General features: G+C 36.8%; 2 protein-coding genes across 2 annotated transcripts; both read left to right on the forward strand.

Moving 5' to 3' along the window:
* Nucleotides 1-970: 970 nt before the first annotated feature.
* LOC130419789 (zona pellucida sperm-binding protein 3-like) lies at nucleotides 971-4,655 on the forward strand. The gene is made up of 8 exons (XM_056746762.1): nucleotides 971-2,079; nucleotides 2,232-2,347; nucleotides 2,421-2,521; nucleotides 2,601-2,778; nucleotides 3,013-3,130; nucleotides 3,269-3,348; nucleotides 3,863-3,987; nucleotides 4,079-4,655. Exons 1-8 carry the CDS (start codon nucleotides 1,714-1,716, stop codon nucleotides 4,129-4,131), a joined length of 1,137 nt encoding a protein of 378 aa, XP_056602740.1. The 5' UTR covers nucleotides 971-1,713; the 3' UTR covers nucleotides 4,132-4,655.
* Nucleotides 4,656-7,483: 2,828 nt separating this feature from the next.
* LOC130419761 (segment polarity protein dishevelled homolog DVL-2-like) lies at nucleotides 7,484-24,861 on the forward strand. Its single transcript, XM_056746724.1, has 15 exons — nucleotides 7,484-8,036; nucleotides 14,837-14,906; nucleotides 15,387-15,541; nucleotides 16,299-16,408; nucleotides 18,319-18,448; nucleotides 18,607-18,697; nucleotides 18,801-18,870; nucleotides 19,363-19,502; nucleotides 19,584-19,660; nucleotides 20,155-20,222; nucleotides 20,435-20,560; nucleotides 20,719-20,850; nucleotides 22,057-22,233; nucleotides 22,355-22,577; nucleotides 22,698-24,861. Exons 1-15 carry the CDS (start codon nucleotides 7,876-7,878, stop codon nucleotides 23,212-23,214), a joined length of 2,247 nt encoding a protein of 748 aa, XP_056602702.1. The 5' UTR covers nucleotides 7,484-7,875; the 3' UTR covers nucleotides 23,215-24,861.
* The last annotated feature ends 645 nt before the right edge of the window (nucleotides 24,862-25,506 follow it).

Genomic DNA, 25,506 nt, shown 5'->3' on the forward strand with positions numbered 1-25,506 from the left:
TTTTTCAACAGGGTTGTGAAGAGACTATTGTTGGCATTGGCCAACGCAGTCACGCAGACTATAACGCCCCCAAAATAAGAATTTTTGCTTTTTAAGGCGGGTAGTAATAAGAGAAAACAATTTTGGCTATATTTACTTAGTGCACTGTTCAAGAATAAAAACTTAATAGAGTGCATTTTCTTACTTATGGTATTAAGCGTCATATGTTTTGTAGTAGATTTATATTTAGGCTAGTTGTCCCTGGGCTCTGTAAATCTGAACAACGCCGCTTCTGTATTATATTGAAATGTTAAATAACACATTATAGTCATTAGGTATTGTGTATATACAAATAAATGAATATGCATAAACAGTTGAATTTCAGTGCATAAGAATATAACATACCATCGTTCATAAAGTCCTAATTCACAAGGACAATAAAATGATTTAAACCAATTTACACTGTTTTCTTTTTAATTTATTTACTGTATGTGGCTATTTTGTCTTCATTATAATTAATTATATTTCAATATAAGTAGAGTGCGTCATATATGCTATATTTTTAACGGGTTTTTATGAATATCTAAATGTATTAAAATATCATCATATTATAAAGCAATGTATTATAATTAAAACCCTTAAACATCCAAATAAACAATGAAGGCCTTGCTAAAATAAAAATGGAAAGGGCTACGTTGCTTGATGTTATTTATTTTGACAGCGGAAGTCTTGGGTTTACACGTCTGCAAGCAATTACGCGTCCACGTGTCTAACGTCTGTACACGAAATTACTGCTGTGTCCCAATTCGCCTACACATACGATGCCCCTAAAATATGTACTGTTTTTGTTATGGAAAAGTATATACATTTTAGTACGTACCAAAACTGTATGGACGGATTGGGACATACTAACGTGAAACGGAAGTGGCCATTGTTGCCTAGACGACTGTAATCCTTAACTGTCACGAACATCAAATTACAGCTCTTCCTTGCATTTAAGTATTTATTCATTTATTTTTTCGTATGTATGGTTCACTGTATGCTTACATTTATTAATTTAGCGACGCATCTTTTATTTAATTTGATTAATCAATCCTTCTGGTTAATTTGATTTAGTGTAGCGTGACTAAAAACCATGTAGGGTTATATCATCCGTTAAGTGTCCATGGATTCACACTTCGATTTTTCACCAGGAAACAGTAACATCCGGGTACTTTGAACATACTAATTTCAGTATACTATGACTTGGGACGTACTAATTCTATTTACGAATAATATTTAGGACGCACAGTATGCGAACTGGGATGCAGCAAATACGTCTGTAGGGGCAGTAATGCGTCCACACGATATATCGTTTGTTCACGTTACGTCTAAATCAATATTTGCCCAAACGGCCTTCCATATAATTGGGACAAAGCCCATGCATTCTCTGTTCTTGTGTTCTTGAGTTTTGGAACCGGACTTTGACGGCTATTGATGACGTAGAGCGAGGACACGAGAGCCCTGAAGAACGCATATTAAGAAACGGCAATACTTCCGGTCGCTGCTTTTACTCCTCCCCTTACTGCACCCGCCTACTCTCGCCTTCTTCTCAAGCCAAATTAAAAACACCTATACTATACTAGTTCGAAATCTTCCATTAATTGGGAGACGCCCTGCAGAGACCCCATAAATTACCACCTCGGTGCGCATGCGTCTTTCCTGCTTCGTTTACGAAGTGTCTTTCTTTCTGCCATGGCCAGGACAGATAGTTTAAGGATAGGGACTATTGTTCTGTTATGTATTTATGTTACATGTGCCATCCGTAACTTAAAAGAGGGACCTATGATAGGACCAGATTCTAGAGAGTACAAAACTGCGCCTTTGCCGAGAGATGTCCATAAAGACGTGGCCACGAGCAAAGATGCACCTGTGCAGGTAATTTGCACTGAGCGGACCATGATTGTGATCATTCGTGCTGATCTTCACTCGACCGGGCGTCGGATCACTGCCAACGAACTGCAGCTCGGCCGCTCAACCAAAAGCTGCAAAGTGTCTCCGTACAGTGATACTGAATATGTGATTGAAGCTGATTTGCATCAGTGTGGCTCTGAGCTATGGGTATGTACGAAAGAAATTTTGGTATTATTGCAGATGTTCTGTGTGTCAACCGAAATTGTCAAAACTGTTGTAAATTGATTCGAATGTTGGGAGGACCTCAAACTCCGGTGGTTAAAGCCCCCGATGTCATGAATTCCTTATTTAATTCTCAGATTGATGGAGATCATCTGGTATATTCAAATCAACTGATCTACACACCGGAGCAGAACCGTTATGGTATTGCCCGGACAAGTGAAGCTGCAATTCCTGTTGAATGTCACTACAAAAGGTTTGTAGTCCCACTCTATGTTAATGATTTATTGCACTGCTGCCTACAGAATTGTTTTCTTTATACAACACAGGACTCACTTTGTAAGCAGTATTCACGTGAGACCATCCGAGGGGCCATTGACTACAAAATCAACTCTGGAAGGGATCCGTTTTTCCTTTGAGCTTATGAAGGGTATCTGCGTGTAAGATTATGCAGAATTTTTCACAATTTTCTTCCGTTTTGACCCATTTTCTCTTTAATTGTCTCTTAGATGATTGGAGGAGTAAAACGTCTTCAAGAGTCTACCACCTTGGTGAAATTATGAATATCCAGGCTTCTTTTGAGACTGCAGAGCCTGCTCCATTCAGATTGATAATGGACAGTTGTGTGGCAACCCTGAAACCTGATTCTGCATCAGTGCCCCGCTATGTGTTCGTTCAGAATCATGGGTTAGTCAAGAAATATAAAGAACTGACAGTGATGCCACAGATGAAAACATAAAACTCTTTTAGAAGATGATGAATTCTGTGGTATACTGGTCAATTAGTTTGCTGAAGAACCTCAATGTAAAGCAAATGACATTACCTTTGCTCGGAAATGTTGCCCTCGATGGAATCCAGATTTAACCTGATGATTGTGCAGAATAATAATTTATACTCATGTTTAACAAACTTGTGCTGTAGATGTCTTGTTGGCTCAAAATCGGCAGGCTCCAGTGCCCGATTCATGCCACGAAAACAAAACAACGTTCTTCAGATGCAGATGGATGCTTTCCGTTTCAATGAAGACCGTAGAAACTCTGTAAGCCTTTAAAATGCCATAGAATCTCATTTTTAAGTGATGAACAAACGTGATCAAATTTTATTTAAATTTGTTAGTTGAATACGATATTAATGTTTTAGTAAGGATTGCTTTTGCTGCTTGATTTTTACAATTTAGATCTATATCACATGCAATCTGAAGGTTGTTGATCTGACTGTGAATGATGTGAACAAGGCCTGTACCTACTCTGGACACAGGTATGTGTAGGTTTTTGTCTAAAACCACTGAAAGGACCATCATCAGGTTTTCTTAAAGTAGTGGCGATCACCCATGATGTGGATAAGCACAGTTTAGGTGATGAAATCTGTTGACTAGCAGAGATATTGAAACATCCTTTAAATCTTCACTGTAATCAATAGTTAATGTTATCTTTAGTGATAAAAACTACCAGAAAATGAAACTAATGTTTTAAAATCTCAAGATTAAAAGATTACACTAGAACTACAAGAGACCAAAAATGGTCTTTATGGGAGAATTCTTCATTTCCGTATTGTAATTATGTAAATGTCACATTTAAAACTTTACCACACCTGTGGTCACGTTATATATTCAAGCATATGCAAGTAAAGTTGGATTTTTTTTTTTTTTTGCAACAAGTGTTACTTGGCGGGGTGACTGTTTATTCACAATAAATGTGAATGAATTGTAGCTTGCTGTTCAATGATCACCATTTACATAATTCATTGTAAACTGAATTTGTTGCTACTGCAGGTGGTCGAGTGTGGATGGTAAGGATGAGGTTTGTAAATGCTGTGAGACTGTTTGTCATCTCAACGAGAAACCACTCACCAAGTGGAGTAGAGGAAGTAGACTGCCGAATGGGTCTGTCAGTGGAGGTATGCTGTTCAAGATGGTTAAGGATTGAATTGAAATGTAAAATAAATATTGCTTTTCTATTTTTTTAATTGCTGTTCTTTTTTCTTTTAGATTCAACAAAGTCCAAAACAATGACGCTTGGTCCTATTAAAGTTCTTGGCTGATTATTTAATCATGAAAAATAAAAAAAATCAGATATTATATGGTTTCATTGTGATTTAATAGTTTCGCTGTGGATCTGCACAAGTGGTTAGCAACACAATAAAGATAATGCACAAGCATATATATTGAAAATATTTTAATGCCGTTTTAATAACTGTAAGGGTATGTACTTAAATATGCTCTTATTAATTTGTCCCTGTTTAAAGTGATGGTTCACCCCAAAAAATCTGTCATTTCAAACTTTTATGGCTTTCTTTCTACCGCAGAACACCAAAGATATTTTGAAGAAAGTCGGTAACCGAACCGCACAGGCCCCTATTCACTTCTATTGTATGAACACTAAACCAGTGCAAGTGAATGGGGGTAATTGCCAGTTAACAATATTCCTCAAAACATGTTCTGTGGAAGAAAGTCATACAGGTTTGATATAAGAGGGTGATTAAATGAAATAAATTTTATTTTGGGGGAACGATCACTTCGTTGTTGCAACACTTGTTCCACTTCTAAGTCCCTCTAGACGGGGGTAGTTTTTATGATGCATGTATTTTATTTACAAAAAAGTATTTTGAAATTTGTACTTAATAGGGTTGATGAAAATAGCTTAATATTTTGTATAAAAATACTTGTGATTGTATTTTTATAGTTTGAAAATACTGTGAAATACTTCAAGATGTATACAGGTACATTAAAAAATCTATATATTATGGAAAGGGTCAATATTTTTTTGTCAATCATTTCAGAAAGTGAAACCTATATAGTATTTCAAGCCTTTATTTCTTGAAGTTTTGATGATTATGGCTTGCAGATAATGAAAACCCCAAATTCATTGTCTGTAAATTAGAATATTCCATAAGATCAATAAAATGCCACCTTTTCCATGAATTATTGCTTCAATGTGGTGTGGCATGGAGGCAATCAGTCTGTGGGGCTGCCCAGGTGTAATGGAAGACCATGTTGCTTTGATGGCGGTCTTCAGTCTGCATTGTTGGGTCTAGTGTCTCTCATCTTCCTCTTGACAATACGCCATAGATTCTCTATGGGGTTCAGGTCAGGTGGGTTTACTGGCCTATCAAGCATAGTCCCAATATGGGCATTGAACCAGCTTTTGGTACCTTTGGCAGTGTGGTTTTCCTTCTGGGAAATGAAATCCGCATCTCCATAAAACTTGTCAGCAAAAGGAAGGATGAAGTGCTGTAAAATTTCCTGGTAGATGGCTGCGTTGACTGTTGACTACAGAAAACACAGTGGACCAACACCAGCAGATGACATGGCAGCCCAAATCAACACTGACCGTGGAAACTTCACACTAGAGTTAAAGCAAGATGGATTCTATGCATCTCCACTCTTCATCCAGACTCTCGAACCTGGGCTTCCATTACACCTGAGCAGCCCCACCGGCTGATTGCCTCCATGCCACGCCACATTGATGCAGTAATTCACACAAAAGAGGCCCAACCAAGTATTGAGTGCATAGAAATGAACATACTTTTCAGAAGCCTGACATTTCTGTTTAGAATATACGTTTTCTATTGATCTTATGTAATATTGTAATTTTCTGAGACACTAAATTTTTGTTTTTCATAATCTTTTAGCCATAATCATAAAAATTTCTAGAAATAAGGGCTTGAAATATTTCACTCTGTGTAATGAATTATATAATATATGGGTTTTACTTTCTGAAATGAGTGTTAAAAAAACTTTTTGTTCATGTATAAATGATGACAAAAAATATGGCCCCTGATTGGTACCTACTCAATAGTTTGCCCAGACTTTAAAACAGAAAGTAGATCCATATGGAAGAAAGGTGGTCAAGGATAGAAACGTGTAGGCTGCCAGATTTTATGTTAAGTTTTGGGTGTTTGTTTTGGTAGTCTAGGCTAAATAGTTTGCCAATTTACATAATGTTTTGTTGAAAGGCATCAGTAGATAATGAGACTTGTGGTCTTTATAGGCGGTGTCCGATTTCCGTATCAGCTTGTTTAGATAAAGTCGGGCCGAGTACCAAAACAACCTTGTACCCAATCAGCAGGAAGGTACACAGGATGGACATCAGTCGAGCCGAGCGCTGACGAAATCGAAAGATGGGGTAGGGGTGTGTCTGTTTTGGCTATTTGAACATCAACAACGGCAATGAGAAATCCGACATCCCGCTTTTAAATGGACAAGTTCTGTTGCTATTTCAAATTAAGTTTCTGTTTAAACATATTTGTCTCAAACACGTGGCTACGAAACATATTGAGCATTTAATTATTGTTGAAATGTTAAAATGCTCTTTTTACTTCCAAATAGGTGTCCAATGACGATAAAATTAGATTGCTGAATATTGTACCCTTATTGAAGAAGCTGTATAGTAGGATCATGATTTGACATACCATTGAAAGAACGACTGCCTGAGACATTATATATTATTATATTTATGATTAACAATCAGATGATTAGTTAGAAACTTTTTGCTGTGAATACATGAGCCATCAGTTGTATTCTTTTGAATTACTTGTTTGTGAATGAGTCAGTGTTGCTGTAACCAAACACCAAAATTGCTAAATTAGGATACAATTAGGAGTCGTTCGCAAACTATAAACCTTAAAATGTTGGTTACTTCAAAACTGACACCGTGTCTACACCAGATGCGACCCCACGACCGCATCCAGTGTTCTCTGTGGACAAAATTAAAACAAATGGGTGCTAACATGTTCTGTTGTCTTTTATTGTGTCGTGTCACGTCCGGTGTAGACACGGTTTGAGTTTTATCTGGGAGATCACATGGATATGCGAATATTTGATCCGTTAACAGGTTGCATACGTCAGATATATTCCATGATTTGCTATCAAACATTGTTTACTTAAAGGGATACTTCACCCAGCAATTAAATTGTGAATTTTGAGTGAACTATCCCTTTACTCAGTCAGTGTAATGGTGAAGGGGTAGATCAAATGAAATAGGCAAGTGATGGATGGAAGGTTTGCAAAGAAATGTCATGCTCCCTATTAAAAGTAGTTTTTAGTATTTTTAAAATACAAAAATACTGTAGATTATTTTGATACGTGTGTGGTTTATGTATTTTGTAGTTTATTATGATACACATAATTTTTTTTATATATATATTTTTGCCCAACCCAGCCTCTAGAGGCGTTCAATGGAAAACAGACCAAGGTTCCCCGAACAGTCGACAATTGTTGGGACAAACGTATTTCATTGGCGTGGTCTGATTGGCTAAAATGCGCGGGCCGCTCTTAATCTGTTGATTTCTACAGAGCCCAGTGCTGTCACACAGAGAGCTGTTATTTCTCATCTTTTCAATTATATCTTTCACCTTACATGGACATTTATATATTGCGTCCGTATTCTTTTGGGGACACTCTGTGGGAGGGTCTTGGGGGAAATATAATGAAGCGCCGGAGTGTGTCGGAGGGGAGGGGGCTTCACGCTCCTGCTAAACGTCATAACGCCGCGTTGGCTTTGCCTCTCCTCCCCCAACCGCGCTGTACGGGCGCTCGCTGGAAAAGTTTGGGAGCGCTGTGAATGTATGAATACCTGGGGGATTTAACAACAAAAACAGGAGGAAGACAAGAAACAATTGAATGCAACAAATAGCAGGATCTTTTACCGCCGACGTGAAAAATGATCGCAAAGATTGAAAGGTCGTTTGTGTCGTAAAATCTGGTCTGTGTTTCAACTTCTCTTCAACTAATCCGCCTGGAAAGTTAGTTTGGTCGGACCGACGCAGGGGAAAACTGCATAGGAAATGGCGGAAACCAAAATAATCTATCATATCGACGAAGAGGAGACGCCGTACCTGGTGAAGATCCCCATCTCCTCGGAAGAGATCACACTGTTGGACTTTAAACAAGTCCTCAATAAACCCAACTATAAGTTCTTCTTCAAGTCCATGGATCAGGACTTTGGGTGAGTTGCGGCTGTGAACTTGCATCCTTTTTTCAAGAAGTGTGTCTGTGCCGTGTTGCAGAGATGGCATATAACATCGATATAATTTGGTTCTATATTCACTTAAATATCGGGAAACCCGTCCATAAACCTGACATTTTGATGAAGCCATGTCAAAAAACAAAACAAACAAAAAACAAAACACGTGGAGTATGTCCAAATAACCCCCCATGACATTTCTCTTTATTTTCCCCTGGTTTACTGAATGAGTACCAAATTCATGTGCCGTGGTATTTGGAGTAAGCTAGCTGTTCTAAATAATATGGTATATGTCCAAACATTACACGGTATCATAATGCAACTCCCATCGCAATATTTCAGTAATTTCTGTTATTTTCTATTTTTGAACACAGCATCCAAATGCTTTTTTATCTCAAAGCAGTTCGTCAAACTGGCGCCTCTTAACCGTTTATGAGACGGTCGGTTTGTCTTCTAAATGATTGGGATAAAAATGTTCCTGACATTACAACTAGGATGTGTATGTGTAGTCAGAGTAGGAAAATTCCCTGGATGTTTACTGGAATGAGCTTTAGGTCTCTAGTTAATGTGATTGAGTGGAATGTGGCTTTAGAGCAGCTGCTGACTAGATCAACACACAACAGTGATGCTGCAAATGTCGCCATCAGTTTTCCAGAGTTGTAACGACACTGTCGAGTAAAAAGACACCACAGTGTATTTTTTTATAGATGGATAGATTATACGTCTCGTGGTACATTCCCATACAAAACCATGGTACAATTGATACACACCATTTGTGAAGAATTGTATTTAAAAAAATGTTGTGATGTTATTAATTCAAATATGAAATGATATTTTAGGTACTTTTTTGGTTAGATATATTTTGGTTCTTGATGATGTAGTGAATTTAAAAAGATTGGTCGCGACACTAAACAGCCTCTGTTAGGTGAAGCTGAAATGTGCTGTACCTGGACAATGTTTCGCAAGATCTGACAGCTTTACTACTCAAAACAATAGAGGAGGTATACTGTCACAAAACATACAAGCAACACACCATGATGAAAACCAAGGGAATAGAAATCTTTGAACGGGATCATTTATGTGAATTGAGTTACACAACAAAACTCACAACAGAAAAATCATTTTTTATGAGGAGCCTGGACCCGGTATCTTGTAGATTTTGCACATTCAAAATGATCTGTTCCATGGTATTTATCTGATGACATCACTTTACCTGTCACGATCCTTTTTATGTTGTTGTGTTGTACAAGGAGAAACTGATTTTATAAAAATAATTTAAGATGTCATGATATCTTGGTTGTCTTGTTATTTGTCCTATTGTATTTGTTCTTTGCTAAACTTGTGTATTTCAGCAGCTGTGTGTCATGTGTATAGCCTTCTTTTCGCACAGCCTTTTGAGACGCTGTTGATAGTAGATGCATGTGCTTTCTGTTCCCCACAGATTAATGCGATTAAGCCATTGAAGGTCTTGTTTCTTTCTCCCTTCCATTATTGTCGCTGTAGCTGTGGCTAGCTGTAATGCGCAGAGTGCTGGCAGTCATTAGTTAAGCACTCTTATACACCGTATGTACAGTTTGCTCCATCGTATGACCTCTTTCTGACCTTGTGCTTCTCGCAGACGTAGACCGTAGCCATGTTTACCATGCCTAGGACAACAGGCAGTTGTCAGGGGCTGAGTATCTTAAAGGCAGCTTCAAGATGTAAATAAAGAGTTGAATTACATTGGTACCTTATGCTCTGGCATACTACATTTGCTTGGTCCGTCATTCATTCGTTCACATTCGGTAAAGTTGTCTTGATTTATTGTTTAGAGCTGGACTTTTATGAATATGGTATGTTTTACACATTAAGATAACCTGTCTTTAAAGGTGTATGATGTAACTATTCCACTTTGGAAAAGCTTTATACTTTGCATGAGATGAAGACTGAATTTGGTGGGTCCCTCTCTCATAATGGTGATGGCCATGTGAGTTTAAACGACCAGCAGAAAACTACTTACTTTACCTCCACACCCTTATTGCAACACTTTTAGTTGCCCAGTTCTTAAGTGCTTGCTTACAGATCTGCTTTTTTATAGATACAGTATAAATACAATTGTTTGTTTGTAGTAAAGTTTAAAGGGATAGTTCACCCTTACTTGAATATTCTCTCTTGAATTACTCACTCTCTAGTTTTTCAAAACCTGTTTAAATGTCTTTGTTTGGTTGAACACAGAGAAAGATGTTTGGACGAATGCTTGGAAACTAACAGTTCTTGAACCCCATTAACTATAGTAGGAAAAATTACAATGGTAGTAGAAAGTGTCCCAGAACTGTTTTCTGTCCTACATTCTTCAAAATATCTTCTTTTGTGTTCAACAGAACAAAGAAATTATAATAATTTTTCCTTTCCTACTATTGTTGTCAATGGGGACCAATAACTGTTTGGTTATAAGCATTCTTCCAAATACCTTTCTCTGTGATTTTTAGAACAAAGACATTTTGACATATTTAACAAATATATGAACAACTCGAATGTGAATAAATGTTTACAGAATTTTTATTTTGGGAGGAACTATACTTTAAGTCACAGACGCTTATTTACGTTTATTTACAAATTATTTAAATAATGAATATTACTTAATAATAGGGTGTAAAGAATCTATCAAGCATTTCAGTTAATGTCTTAAAAGAAAAGAAACATTCTGGAAGTAAAATATCTTCCACTGTAAAACTTTTCCATTTGGCAGATCTATCAAAGCACAGATGTAATGTTTCAGCAGGGATATATTTTATTGCTCCAAATACTCATTTGACAATGAACTCCTTCCTGAACTCTGGCTTCATGGAATTGTATGCTCCTGCAATAAAAGCTGCACGATGAAGCCTACATCCAGAAAGAAATGGTTTATGATTTATACATTTTTTTTTTAATGATATTTATTAAAGCTTTAAAAATCTTGTTGGATGTGACATTGTTTTAAGCTATTACACAACAAACCAATGTTTATCACTATTATTAAAGGGCTAAAGCAATAATTTGAACATTGGTGTCTTATACCAGATTGCTTTTTGAATGGAATTAAACCACTCAGTGATGTGTTACAATGATTTTACCGCAGTGCATGGTTTTGTTTTGTGAAGTCACATTGTGGTTTTTATGTTTTTTTCTTCTTTGTTTTAGGCTGATGTTCAAAGGTGTGAGGGACATATCAGGACTTTAGATTAAAAAGGGGCACTGTCTGTCATCACCCATTTGTCTCTCGCTTTTCTCTCACTCACTTGGTCTTTCAGACACCTCATTGAAATCATCGCTTTGTGGTGTACCCAGGTCTGCTGTATCCATTATTAGTGGGCTATTTTATCCCACCCTTAGGCAGCAATGTCACAATGCAAATGGAACACTAAATACAGCAGCTTGTTTACTTCCCAGACCTGCGGTAATTCAGAGTTAACAGATCGTGTCCACGTATGTTTGTCAGCATTTGTTTCCTGTATAATGAAGCTTATAAAACAGGATCACGTGTGCCATTCTTTGAAAATTGTTTTTTGGCTCTGTGGATCCTACTGTTGTTGCTCCCAGTGGGGTTTTTAACCTTAGTTGGCTTGATAATTTCCACATGTGCCGAGTGCTCTCAGAAATGTGAGTAATTTATTGTTTAGAGAGGAGAAATCATGAGCAAAGTTTCAGTGCCCGGCCTGCCATACGTTTTGTAATTTTATGATGGATTTATCAGCTGCACTAACAGGCAAAACGTTACAGTTTACGGTTTCATTTTATAAGAAACATTTTGAACATTTTGCTTTTTTTTCGCAAATAATACTTGTTGCATATTTAAATGTCTGGTTAAATTGTCAGTCCTTTCTGGCCACCTAGACATCCGGATGTTTTGACTCCGTAGATCTGGTCCACTTTACGCTTAATTGTGGCCATGAACAATCTTTAGAATGGAATAAAGAGTTTAAAGGCATGATTACTGTTAGCTTGTTATCTTGTATACATACCTTGTCAACTTGTTGTTAATTTACTTTCTAAGTTTAGTTCTTAGACTAGACACAAAAGATGACAATGTGTCTAGTCTGTTTTGCATAGATGGAAGTGCGGACTGGCATAGAATATTTTATTTTCATTAGTATTTATTTATATATTTTTTGCCTAAGTGCCCCAATGTAAAGTCCCGATTCATAGATGCATGATTCAGTGTTGAAACGCTTATAGCTTGTTGCATGACTTCCAAATGAACCATTTAAAAAGCATCCCTGATTCCCAGAAATTGCATAAACCCAGTCAGTCAGATTAAGGCTTTGTGTTATGAGGACCCCTTGTAATGTTTGTATGCAGATTCACACAGTGCATGAATGAGGTTGAAACTGAAGTTACTCAAGTTTCCCAGAGCGTTGAACACAAGCAGCCCTGTCTTGAACAGGAGAATTCTTCAGAAGCCTGATAGAGGCTATTATAAAATGCCTTTTAATGCAGTTCTTGTTTGTTTGTTTAAAGCAGGAAGCGTCTTGCACACAAAACTTGTATGTTTTGTATGTTATGTTATGTGTGTGTGTGTGTACATAGAAGTACAAGAATGATTCTTTATCTGTAGTGTCATGCAGGCAGTGACAGGCCTTAGGGCTCTTAAACCCCCGAGATGGATGAGCGAGGACGAGGAACTAACCCAGACTAAATAAAGAACACAGGAATATGAGTCAGGCAGGACTTTATGTGAAAAGATTGCATGTTAGTTAAGGTCTTGTTTTAAGTGGTAAATCAAAACAATCACTGTCGGACTTGAAGTTGCCTGTCGTAAGCAATGTTATCCAAAGGTTAAATTCTACAGGTTTACTGTCATGATGTTGTGATAGATAAAGGACGGGTTTTTTTGTGAGTGTTACTGATTTGTTTGTTTTAGGAAGTTGGTAGGTAAAAACCTAAAATGTTTGATGACGTAAACTAGATGTTGTGAACAGGTTTTTTTTATTTAGCACGCAGTGACGATGAAGCAGATTGTTCTGTGTCCAGCATGTCACATCCTCATTCGGGCAGTTGGATGAAGTCAGTACATATATTACATTTATGATGATTTGTGAAAACTGACAAATATCATATAATTTAATCAGAAACTATGTGATTTTTGCTCTGTGCCATGGCTGGATCTCGTATCTCCAGAGTTGCATCGGAGCACAGCTGACTGATGCCATCCATGACCCTTCAATAAACGTTGGTTTTAAACCGTAAATATTACAATGTCCTTAAAATTACATTTCATGTGGTGTTTAATGTTCCTGTGCTGTGAATGTAAGCAGCCTGCCAAGTTGTTAAGCCGAAAGCGAACGAATAACAATGTTATTGGCTTTGGAAAAAATAATTTGAATCACACGAACGAGTCATCTGTCGTTCTAATTTCAATTCCAATTACAGCAGACTAGGCCATCTGACCAATCAGATCAGAGTAGGCTGACAGAAAGGAGTGGATAAGACTGATGAATTGCCGAACAAATCATTTGAGAGTCAGTCAAGAAGTATGTTTTTTTACACCGTGCATGTACGTAAACTTGTTGTTGGACACTCCATTAACCAAAGGAGGACCTTAAAAATATTAAATCTTTAAAGATAAGAGAGGGCATCTTGCCTGTTTTTTTTGACAGATTGGGATTTCATGTGTCGCACCGCATTGAGTGTGAACAGTCACTACACTCGTGTCCAGTGATGACTTTGTTAGCCTCCAGATTTGTTATTACTGGAAGCACAAGCTCAGACAGTGTTTACTTCACGTTTAGAAATGGACATTTAGATCATGGTTTTTGATAAATAATCTGTGGTCTATTTTGAGCAGAAACTTTACAGACACATTCTGTGGACCCCGCAAAATTGAGTTTGTGTTTTACTGTTTTAAAAGAAAATATTGGGCTAAAAATGTACTTGACTAATTTCTTGATGGCAAAACTGTAGTCTATTATGTGTCATTCTTACGAGACAATTGAAACATCACAGCAGTAAAGATTTAAATTACAAACATATCTTTCGTTTACACAAAAATGATCGTTATAAACATAATTGTGTTCTCTACCTTGCACAAAGCATCATTTTAACAAGAATTAATTATTTATGTGTTGTATTGCTTTTTCTGCTGAAATTCTCATCAACGTAACGTGTCCCGATTTGTAAGTGCGTTATGCTCCAAATAAAACAGGGTCGAGTTAAAATATTCTGAAGATTTGGTTGTTCAACTAGATGTTCGCAAATGACATATAACATTCACCTGTATGTAAAGATGCACATCTACCAGTACCTTTAAATGGCTATTAGGTTAACAGATTACTAGATTTTCTAGTTAAAAAAGTTATATTCTTTTGTCATGCTGTGTACACAACTTCCTTTCATTCACATTACCGATATAGTTAGTTTTCTGCATTTATAAAATGTTACATGTGTAATTTTTTTAAATATACTTCATTAATGGCTTATGTATGATTAATAAAAACATGCTAAGGCATCATGGCTTCACTTTTTTGGGGGCAAAACATGCTATGGAATTAACAGTTTTAAATGATAATACTGTATGGTAAAACGGTAATACATTTTATAAGGCCGTACAACTTTTTACAAATTGAGTCAAACTGTCAGTATAAGTTAAGTAATTATGATTTTAAACATGTCAGACTTTGTTTTAAATGAATCATATGGATATTTGTTTTATGTTTGACATCTTGAAACCAAGATTTTGTGAGAATCACCCATATAAGCATGTGGTATTCCGCTGTTAGACAGTTATCTGTGTATGTTCATGAATGTATTTGTTTCTTTGACAGAGTGGTGAAAGAAGAAATCTCGGATGATTCTGCTAAGCTTCCTTGCTTTAATGGAAGAGTGGTGTCTTGGGTAAGAGACTCACTGTTATTATATCCTGCTGCTTTACTTTGATCATTTGTATTGGTGTAGAATCTTCATACATAAATGATTCAGTTGCCCAAAAGAAGAAAACAAATAGTTTGAAATGTCTATTTTTTATTTTAGCAAACACTATCATTTTCACATGTGACTGAGCTTCGAACCTCTAGCCAGAGGTTTTGCCTTAGCTGTTGGAAGTAGTGCCAGAGATGTATTCCCCTAAAACAACCATTTACCAGTTGTGGCAAAAAGTGTATGAAATGTCATATGATATGTCCCATAATGCAGTGCTGCCACAGAGGTGTTAGACTCCATTGTTCGTTTTTTGATGTTGACGCGGTGTGAATGAGCCCAGGGGTGGAGGTCCATGTCTAATGTTTCTATTCTTTCTTGAAATCAATTTTCTCGTATGCCTGTGTCTCATCCATTACGTCACTGTTCCATAATCTCATGTTTTATCTCCGTTTCTAGCTAGTGTCCTCAGAAAGCTCTGCGGTTGAAGTTGCAGCACCTCCAGCCCCAGTCATAGAAGTCCGACCAGAACCGTCGCCCCCTCCGCCCCCTCTACCCCCTCCACCTGCAGAGCGACCCGGTGGCATCGGAGACTCGAGACCTCCTTCCTTTCAGTGAGACAAATACTGACACAAAAAAATCTGTCAGTTAATAGAAACAAAACAAATATCTACGCTAAAAGGCAACGGTTTACCTGGTGGGCTGTTAAACTTGCAATGAAGGACAGGAATATCAATGATATTTTACAATCCTTCATGTTCTATATGCTGTTTGCACACTATGTCACTGTGTCTTAAGCAGTTGAGACATTGTAAAGCAACAGGTGATAGAAGCTATCACTTTACATGTCCTAAGCAGCCACATGCACGAGAGTGGCAGGGACATTGTGTTGAGTACTTTGTTTCTATTTTTGTCAGTTTTTTTTCCTGCTGGGTATCTCTGCCCACAATGATTTCTCGTAGATTTTAAATCCTGCTTCACAAAGAGGTACACATCAAGTAAATACATTTGCATTGGCTGTGGCCCTTGTTTTATTTTTGCTTTTAGTAAGGATGAGAAAAAGACTTGATGTTAAAAACATGTCTCACCTGTTTAGGCCATTGCATAATTGGTATTTTGAAAGCAGACTAATAAAGGGTTTTTGGTTTCAGTTCAGCTCTTTTTGAATGTGGATGGTGAAATCCCATCATGCACTGGTATGTGGTGCTGAGATAATGTACCATAAATGCTGTTTTTTTGCCAAAAACCTGAAATTGAATATGTTTGTGAATGTTTTATTTGTTAGTACAAACCAACAAACTTAAAGGAAGTTAAAGGACCAAAACATTTACGTTTTGATCTTACTTGTTTTTCTCTCTTTCTTTTTCTCAGTCCTAATGTGGCCAGCAGTGTGGATACTTTGGATGAGACGACAGAAACGGAGTCCGTGGTATCATTTAGGAGAGAGAGACCAAGACGAAGAGAGAGCATAGAACAGCATGGTTAGAATAATTTTTTTTGCATGTTTATGTGATCAAAAACCCGATATGCAGGATCGACATTCCTTTAGTTACACTTCAATCTCCAATTCAATTTTTCCTCCTTTTGGCATCTTCATCAAACTTTTTTTTGGGGAATTAACAGTATATATATATGTATGTATGTATGTATGTATATATGTATGTATGTATATATATATATATATATATATCTGTGTGTGTGTATATATATATATATATATATACTCTTTACTAAATTTTTCAGCTCAAATTGAGTAAAGAGTATTTTTTACAATTTACAAGATTGTCCGACCTCCTCACTCACTTTCCTCCAAGCATGATCCTTTTTATTCCTGTTTCGATAAAAGTAAGATGATGTATCGTACAGCTCCGGGTATTCACATACAGCAACGAGGATTTTGTCCTCCATTATTGTTCTGGACTTCTGCCTCCGCTCGCTATGTCATAATCACAACAATACTAAAGCAAGCTCCTGATTGGTTGATGTGGCCCAAATTTTCACCAAAGTTCAGACAGAGTCAAACGCCCGAAACGCTCCATTCACGCCGTAAGGATGTCCTATTTCATCTTTGTATTCACTTTACATGTAAATCACTCGCGCTTAACACTTGATTTGCGTTTGGTAGGAACACAGCTTAACATCTCCGTCTCTATTATTTTACTCCGTAAGGGATGTGCTTTTAAATATAACGAAGTACAATACATCAAACAAATCATACTTGAACACAAGTGAAATTACAGATTCTAAAAGCTACTTAAAAAAGTACAAGTACACAAAAACCTATTCAATATAGTAATGCGAGTAAATGTAATTTGTTACTTTCCACCTCTTTATAAGTCTAAAGCAATATAATGAGCATGAGTGTTATGCATATATGACATGAGTTCGAAATCTCTCCTTTCCTGATCCTGCCCCTTTCTCTCTCCCAATTTGCTTCCAGACTCTCTTCTACTGTACTGTATAAAGGCAAAATGTAAAAAAATTGTCTAAATATATTTGAGTAGTTGACAAATATACCATACATGTGTCCTAATGTGTTTCAGAGGAAAAATGTGTTATTAATAATGTTAACTTTTAATATAATTCTAATATATTAATATTTATATGTGTTATATAAAGAAGTACATTTACATTTATAGATTTGGCAGACGCTTTTATCCAAAGCTACTAACATTGCATTATCCTATACATTTGTTTCTATGTGCAATCCCCTGGGATCAAACCCACGACCTTGCAATGCTCTTACCACTGAGTTACAGGAAAGCTAGTAAGAGAGATTTTTTTTCCCACAGAATAGGACTCATTATATTACACACTATATTTAATATATATACATCACATGTGATCAATGAACCAAGTTTACTGCAGAATGCAAAATAAATATATTTATTTTTGAGAACTTGACACTACTATTTGAAAAATATATTGCTGCATACTGATACTGCAACTTGGCATACTTAAAAGTGTACACATTTTCCAGTAAGGGCAGGAGTATGATAGTATTTAAAGTGATAGTTCACCCAAAATTCTTCCAAACATTCACCCAAAATTCTTCCGACGAACACAGAAGCTATTTTTAAGTAAGTTGTTAACGGTACAGCAGTGGCCCCCATTCACTTTTGGACACAAAACCAATACCGGGCCGGTTGACAACATTTTTCAAAATACATTTTAGTTTTGTTCTGCCGAAGAAATTCATACAGTTTTGAAATGACATGGTGAGTAAATTATCACAGAATTTTCATTTTGGGGTAAACTATCACTTGAATTCTAAGCATGATTCCTATGACTTTCCTCCACAAATGTACTACAAAGTCTGAATCAGTTTTTTGTTGCGATTTGTTGTTTAAATAAATGTGAATTCAGGTTTTATGTTTCTCTGCTGCTACAGTTTCGCGTGTAAATGGCCAGACACGGATAGAGCGCCACCTGGCAGGCTATGAGAGCTCCTCCACCATGATGAGCAGTGAATTGGAAACCACTAGCTTTTGTGATTCAGATGATGATGATACCATGAGCAGGTACACAGCACTGAATGAAGTGTTTCATGTGAAAATCTTTGCTAAATGACTCAAACACCAGCCCTTTGAGACTGGACTTGTATTCTGTAGAATAAAAAATATGTGTAGAACACATTAGTTTTTCTCATGGTTTCATGTCTGACTCTGTCTCTCTGTAGATTTAGCAGTTCAACAGAACAGAGTACAGCTTCTCGATTGTTGAAGAGACACCGCAGGCGAAGGAAACAGCGTCCTCCCAAACTAGAACGGGTACATCAGCATCATCTAAGACTTGTGTTAACTTTATAATAACTTGCAACGTCCTCAGTTGTTTATTTTAAATTAAATGTCATTTAATTTGTTTTTTACGAAGGCTTCGTCATTCAGCAGCGTGACTGACTCCACAATGTCCCTTAACATCATCACTGTTACACTCAACATGGGTGGGTGAAGTGTTTTAATCTTTGCTCTTATTTTTATCCAAGACTTTTCATAACATAATAAATAGACAAATGTAGACTTGAAATGAGCAGACCAGCATGGATTCTATGTGTACAAAATTCACAGAAAACTTGAAAATGCCTTCAGTGACCTATAAGTATTCATCTTTATGTAAAGAGTAAATATTGTGATTTTAAATTCTTATTTTGGTTTATGTTGTGTCCAACAACTAGTTTAAAACACTGTTGTTTGCTATGTAAGTTTAAGGACATTTTAAGTTACTCTTTAATACCTGATAACATAAAATCTGTTTTAAGTCACATAAATGTACAATTATACATTTGGCTTTTATCAATTGTTACTTGGAAATCAAGCCTTAAACCTTTGCACTGCTAATAATGCAACCAGCTGCTTGGCAAAAAGGAAAACATGTGGACATTCCATTGTCAGAGAAATACGATTTCACCACAATTGTGATTCTGTGTTTTTAATAGAGAAGTATAATTTCTTGGGCATCAGCATCGTGGGTCAGAGTAATGAGCGGGGTGATGGAGGCATCTACATCGGCTCCATTATGAAGGGAGGAGCTGTGGGTGCAGATGGCAGAATAGAGCCTGGTGACATGCTGCTGCAGGTCAGAAAACATTCTCCGTCCAATCATTCATTCCGGTATTTACTACTATTGGTGACATGTTAATGTTTTGCTTTTCTGCAGGTGAACGATATAAACTTTGAGAACATGAGCAATGATGATGCTGTGAAGGTTTTGAGAGACATCGTACACAAACCAGGGTGAGTCCCAAACAAGCAGAATTTTTGAATCTCAACATGCATAACCTTCATATATTTTTTGCATGGTAACTTGGTGTTTTTTTGGAAAAGCTCCCTTAAATAATATGCATTAAGGACACATCAATAATATTTTTTTATTAAAATCATTGCTGAAATTAAATCTGAAACATAGCTATACAATTAATAACAACAACAATAATAAATGTGTGGTTTTGTCCTATAGTGTGACATTTTGAAAACAAACGGTCAATATTAAATTGTTTTATATGATTAACATTTATATTTGTCATATAAAATAGCATAAGAGAGATTTATCTTCATTGTCTGTCAAATTTTTGACGTCACACCATAGGACAAATTTGCATATTAGCCTGTCAACTACCCAAATACAGCTTGTCATATGTGCTTGAATGCATGGCAAGTCATTAATATTTTACATTTGTAGAAGTTAAACAAAAAAATATTTGAACATGCTCTTGTATGCATTTTTGTAGACCAATCATCCTGACCGTTGCTAAATGCTGGGACCCGGCGCCCCAGGGATACTTCACACTGCCCCGCAGTGAGTCTCAAACATTTCACTTAATTTTAAGACAGTACTCTAACAGTATTCTACATAATCTATTGCCCTATTTATCCTGCTTATCCTGGCACATTCAAAAAGTTTTTATTAAAGTATAAAATGATTTGTAGTTATCTTTTCATAGAGCGGGTTCATATGATTTACATGAAATTACATTAATCATTCATAATCCAATTTTGTTGCACTTTTAGATGAGCCGATCCGACCCATTGACCCTGCTGTGTGGGTTTCTCACTCAGTAGCTATGAGTGGGGGAGTGTACGCTCCATACCCCCCCAGCACCATCACGTCCAGCTCATCTGTCACAGAGGCCGAGAGTAAGCATTTTACGGTCACACACATCCACTGATGAATAGATTGTTCAAATTATTGTTTTCAATAATTAACAGCATGCCGTAGAGATTGGATTTTAAAAAACGTCCCAGATTCCTTTTAATCTGTGCCTTATTTTTATTCTTTCTTTATCTAACTGTAGGATTTGATGAGTTTTCACTCTCACTGCATTCTGATATGGCATCAGTGGCTAAAGCCATGGCATCTCCTGAATCTGGCCTTGAAGTCAGAGACAGAATGTGGTTGAAGATCACCATTCCAAATGCGTTCCTGGGTGAGTATGCGAGAGAGGTGTGAAAGATTCAAAAGATTATTATTATAAAGATAATACTTATTAAAATAAATAATAGAGTACCTCAGAGATTGTGTATTTTTGTAGGCCAACCCGGAAGTTAGCGCTGTGCTGGTTCCCTTGACTGACAGCCTATGCATTTTTCCCATAGACTTTTAGAAGATTTCAAGAAACAAATCTGTGATTAACAAATGTACATGATGTTTACACATTTTGTCTATCAGGATAATCTAAACAGATTGACACAATATTTGCTATTTTTGAAAGATTAACATGGAAATATTTAGAGGTTTTGATAACCAGGAGATTTACCCATAGACTTTGGAGCGATGGAACCGGAATTGCTAAAATGCTAACCTGCTTTCGGGGTACAGAGGTACTCTATTTAGAATGAGATAACATGTTACCATATTCAAATCAAGATAAAAAAATAAATAAAAAATTAAGAGTCAAAAAGTGTTTTAACAAACATTAGATTCCAGTTGATTGGAATCTTTTAAAAGCCCAGTGTCGAGAAGTGTTCCTAAAATGTTTGTTTCAAGGCAGATTGCCAGTGTTATCATCATTTTATTATTATACACTCACAGGTGTTTAGGTTAAGGGAATAAGAAATCAAATGCTTACATGCAATGTCATTTTCATTTCATGACCATTATTTCTGCAAGTTAGAAGTGAGAATATTTTGCCATCAACATTTTTTTGAGGTAGATTTGTTATCTTGTAAGTAAACATTACCATTGGTAATATTGGTCTTTATCGGTGTATTGCAATTTTTTTTTTGCAGTTACGATTGCAGTACAGTTTGTCTGCTTTTACTTAAATGAGAAATATGTGGATTGTTTTGGGGTGAAATTTGAGGTATAGAGAATTTGCTCTGCTGTTGGTATGAATAGGCCTTCAAAATGGTGCACTTTTTAAGCATGGGAATGACCAGGTCAACATTTGTTTTTTTATGTCATTTGTTATTGTAAATTCTCACAGATAATCTGAAAATGTTCACGGCGCGTTTCATGCAGTTTTGATTTTCAGCTGTGATGTGCATTACATCATGCTTTTCTCTGTGGCTTTAGAATGAAACTAGAAGCAGAACTTTTCAGTAGTTCCACTTTAATACTACATTTTGTCATGTTTGCTGATGTTTTACTTAAAAATCTAATGTCATAAGCTTTTGATGATATTTTCGTACAGGTTCTGATGTAGTAGAGTGGCTTTACCACCACATCGAAGGCTTTCAGGACAGACGCGAGGCTCGTAAATATGCCAGTAACCTCCTGAAAGCTGGATTTATCAGACACACCGTCAACAAGATCACATTCTCAGAGCAATGCTACTATGTGTTCGGAGACTTCAGCGACTGTGAAAACTGTAAGTGGCAAACCTTCAGATATGCTCAATCGTGTTATGATGTATCTAAAGCACATGTATTGGCACATTTTTACATATTCAACTGTGAATTTTAACGGCGTTCTGTCGTCCATTTCATTAGATATGGCGAACCTTTCGCTGAATGATAATGATGGCTCCAGCGGAGCATCTGATCAGGACACTCTGGCACCACTGCCTTTGCCAGGGGCAACACCCTGGCCCCTGATGCACACCTTTCCGTATCAGTACCCGCAACCCTACCCGACCCAACCTCCCCCCTACCATGAGTTGTCCAGCTATAGCTACGCACCAGGAAGTGCTGGCAGTCAGCACAGCGAAGGCGAGTCTCCTGTTAAAGATGCACTAGTATAAATTAGATATAAAATCATATCCAGGATCAAATGTTACACCAATATTAAATAATATAAATATTCCCGTTATTTCTCCGTCTCTCTCACAGGAAGTCGTAGCAGCGGTTCAACACGAAGCGAGGGTGAACGCAGGCGGGGAAGCAAAGGAGGCGGCAGCACCAGTGGTCGCGATGACAAGTCCCCCGTAGGAGGCGGTGCTGACTCCCGCTCTGGCAGCGGCAGCGAATCGGAGTACTCAGTTAGGAGCAGCCGGAGGCGGGACCACGGTTCAGCCACACCGAGTGAGCATAGTCTCAGTCTGAGCCAGCGATCGCATCACAGAGTTACGCCCACCCATCTGGCTCCATATCCTCCAGGCATCCCCATCCCTTATAATCCCATGATGGTAATGATGGTGCAGCAGCATCCCCACCCTCATCCGGCCATGGGCGCCCCTATCCCCGGCCTTTCCACTCTTCAAGCCCTTCCTCCTTCCTTAACACCTGGTGGTCCCCCTGGAGCTCCTCCGACCAGGGATCTGGGTTCAGTTCCTCCTGAGCTTACTGCATCCCGGCAGTCCTTCCATCTGGCTATGGGCAACCCAAGCGAGTTCTTTGTTGACGTTATGTAGTAAAATAGGAAATGCAGACAAAATGTGAAATTAATCAAGTGAGCTAAAAAAAATCCTAGCCAAAATAAGTCAAGTGTCTTTCAGAGAAGTCTTTCTTATTTTACGAGGAGGCTTTTTGAAATGTTTATTTTTGAAAAGCAAACACAGCCATTATTCATTTTTTCCACTCTCTTTGGCTCTTTTGTGTGTTCGGTACGTTTATAAACGCTAATAATAAACACTTGCTGGTACTGATTACGTTGCAACTTTAAACCGAAGCAATGACAAATAAACACACCAATAAACAGAATATGATTGAAATCAAGATTTTGTTTGTTTGGACAAATACAAGGCAAAGTGGAGGTGTGGTGATAAAACTAGTGTAACTTGGCCTTTCCACTTGGTACTTTTGTTCATGTGGTTGTTAGATCAAGTTAAAGCCAATCTCTATTTTCCAGAGTAAAAAACTGCTCCACAATGATACTCATGGTTTTATGTAAAACATTGTGACAGGTCAGCAGTCTAACAACAAGTAAGCTTTGTGTTTATAAAATACTTTCACAAATTTCAAATTTATTGAGCGTTTGCACAGCAGTAGTACAGTCGGTTACCTTTTTACAGGGAGTTTCACGCAGTCTTTACTTAAAGGTATTGTTCAAATGGACAAAGATTAAACAAAAGAAAGTAAATGTTATCTTTGCTCTAAGAGTGTTGCCATAGTGTGTATAGACTAGTTAATACTTTACAACCTGAGCTAGAGTATTTAGATCAGGTTTTTTATAAAGGCACTGACAATTGTTCTTTTTATCATACATTGTTGTTTTGTAACTTTGATCTTGAGGTCTTATTAAATCACAGAACTGACAAAATCTGATATCATAATGAGCTTTTTTCATTTTCCCATTAACATTGTGCACATTACATTTTTATTTCCTGCTTGTCAATGTTATATTATTGTTTTGCTAAAAACAGAAGGATAAGTTCATAGGTCCAGCTTGATAAAGTAAGATAAAAGTCTGTAGACGTCTGGCTGTTTCACTAACATGTTTGTAAGCATGTCTCCTGCATTTGTTTCACATTTTTTGTTTAGTACGTGTTTTACTTCAGGCCACCTCTTTGTAGCCGTTGTTTGTAGATCTGTTTTACTGATCTGAGACCAGTTTTGTGGTTTTTATTATGTCAGGGTTTGCAAAGGTTGGACTGTTGTTGGGTTTGTACGAGAACACTACTTGGAGCCAACAGCCTCAGCTGGTACAGATCAACTGACATTTTTGTACTATTTAGAGAACAAGGGGGAAATTGCGATTTAACATGCAAGCTATTTAATGATACAGTTTGTTTTGTAGATTAACTGGTACGGTTTGGGATGAGCCAAAGGCTAAAGTGTAGAGCAAAAAACTTTCCGTTGCCAGGTTGCTTTTATTGAACAATCCGTGATTGGTTAAGTTGCCATGATCCATATGAGGATCATTTTAATCTCCTGTTACTGGTAGACTGTAATAATAGGAACTAATGTTCAACGGAAATCATTATGTTGACTGTAGGGTTATAGTATTATAGTTTATGCTGTAGACCTGACATGGACGCATTTCTACCTATATTTTTTTTTACTTTGTTTTTTTACATGTATAAATTTTGTAATCTAAATAAAGGTGCTATATGAAGTGAGACCATTGTCATATTTGATGTTTTTATTAATCAATTGTAATTGATGGGAACATGAGTCTGAAATACTAGAGTCTGTAAAAAGTTTAAAGCTTTATTTAGTAAAACATGCCAAGCCGTCTTAACTATGTCATCTGAGATGTATAGTCATTTAAGGGCGGAAGTGTATTTTCAGATTTTAATTGAAGATTAAGAGAGTAAATTATTTTTGGAAATAAAATAATCCTACATTGAAAGTTTATTTTCTATAAACGCTGCAATATTTCATGAATAATAAGAATGGTTATTTTTAAATTCACTGGGGCTTTAAATTCATCATGAAACGGAAGGTAATTTATTTAGCTTTCAGATTATGTATAAATCTAAAAAAGTTGACCGTATGACTGCTTTTGTAGTCCAGGGTCACAAACGTGTTCTGTGGATCCATGTTTTGTTTTATATTCCACATATAGGGACAAATGATTCTGGATAAACATTAATATTTTTCTTTGTATATCGCCATAAATCGAAGACCGTATAACGAATACAGCACTGATTAATACCTCACAATTTAAATGTATTTACAAAATATGTAAAGAATGATAAACTATTCTTCCAAATATATGACCTATAACATCTTAAAATATACGCCTTCTTGGATTTTTACTA

Source organism: Triplophysa dalaica, chromosome 4, assembly GCF_015846415.1.
Source record: "Triplophysa dalaica isolate WHDGS20190420 chromosome 4, ASM1584641v1, whole genome shotgun sequence".
NCBI lineage: Eukaryota > Metazoa > Chordata > Actinopteri > Cypriniformes > Nemacheilidae > Triplophysa > Triplophysa dalaica.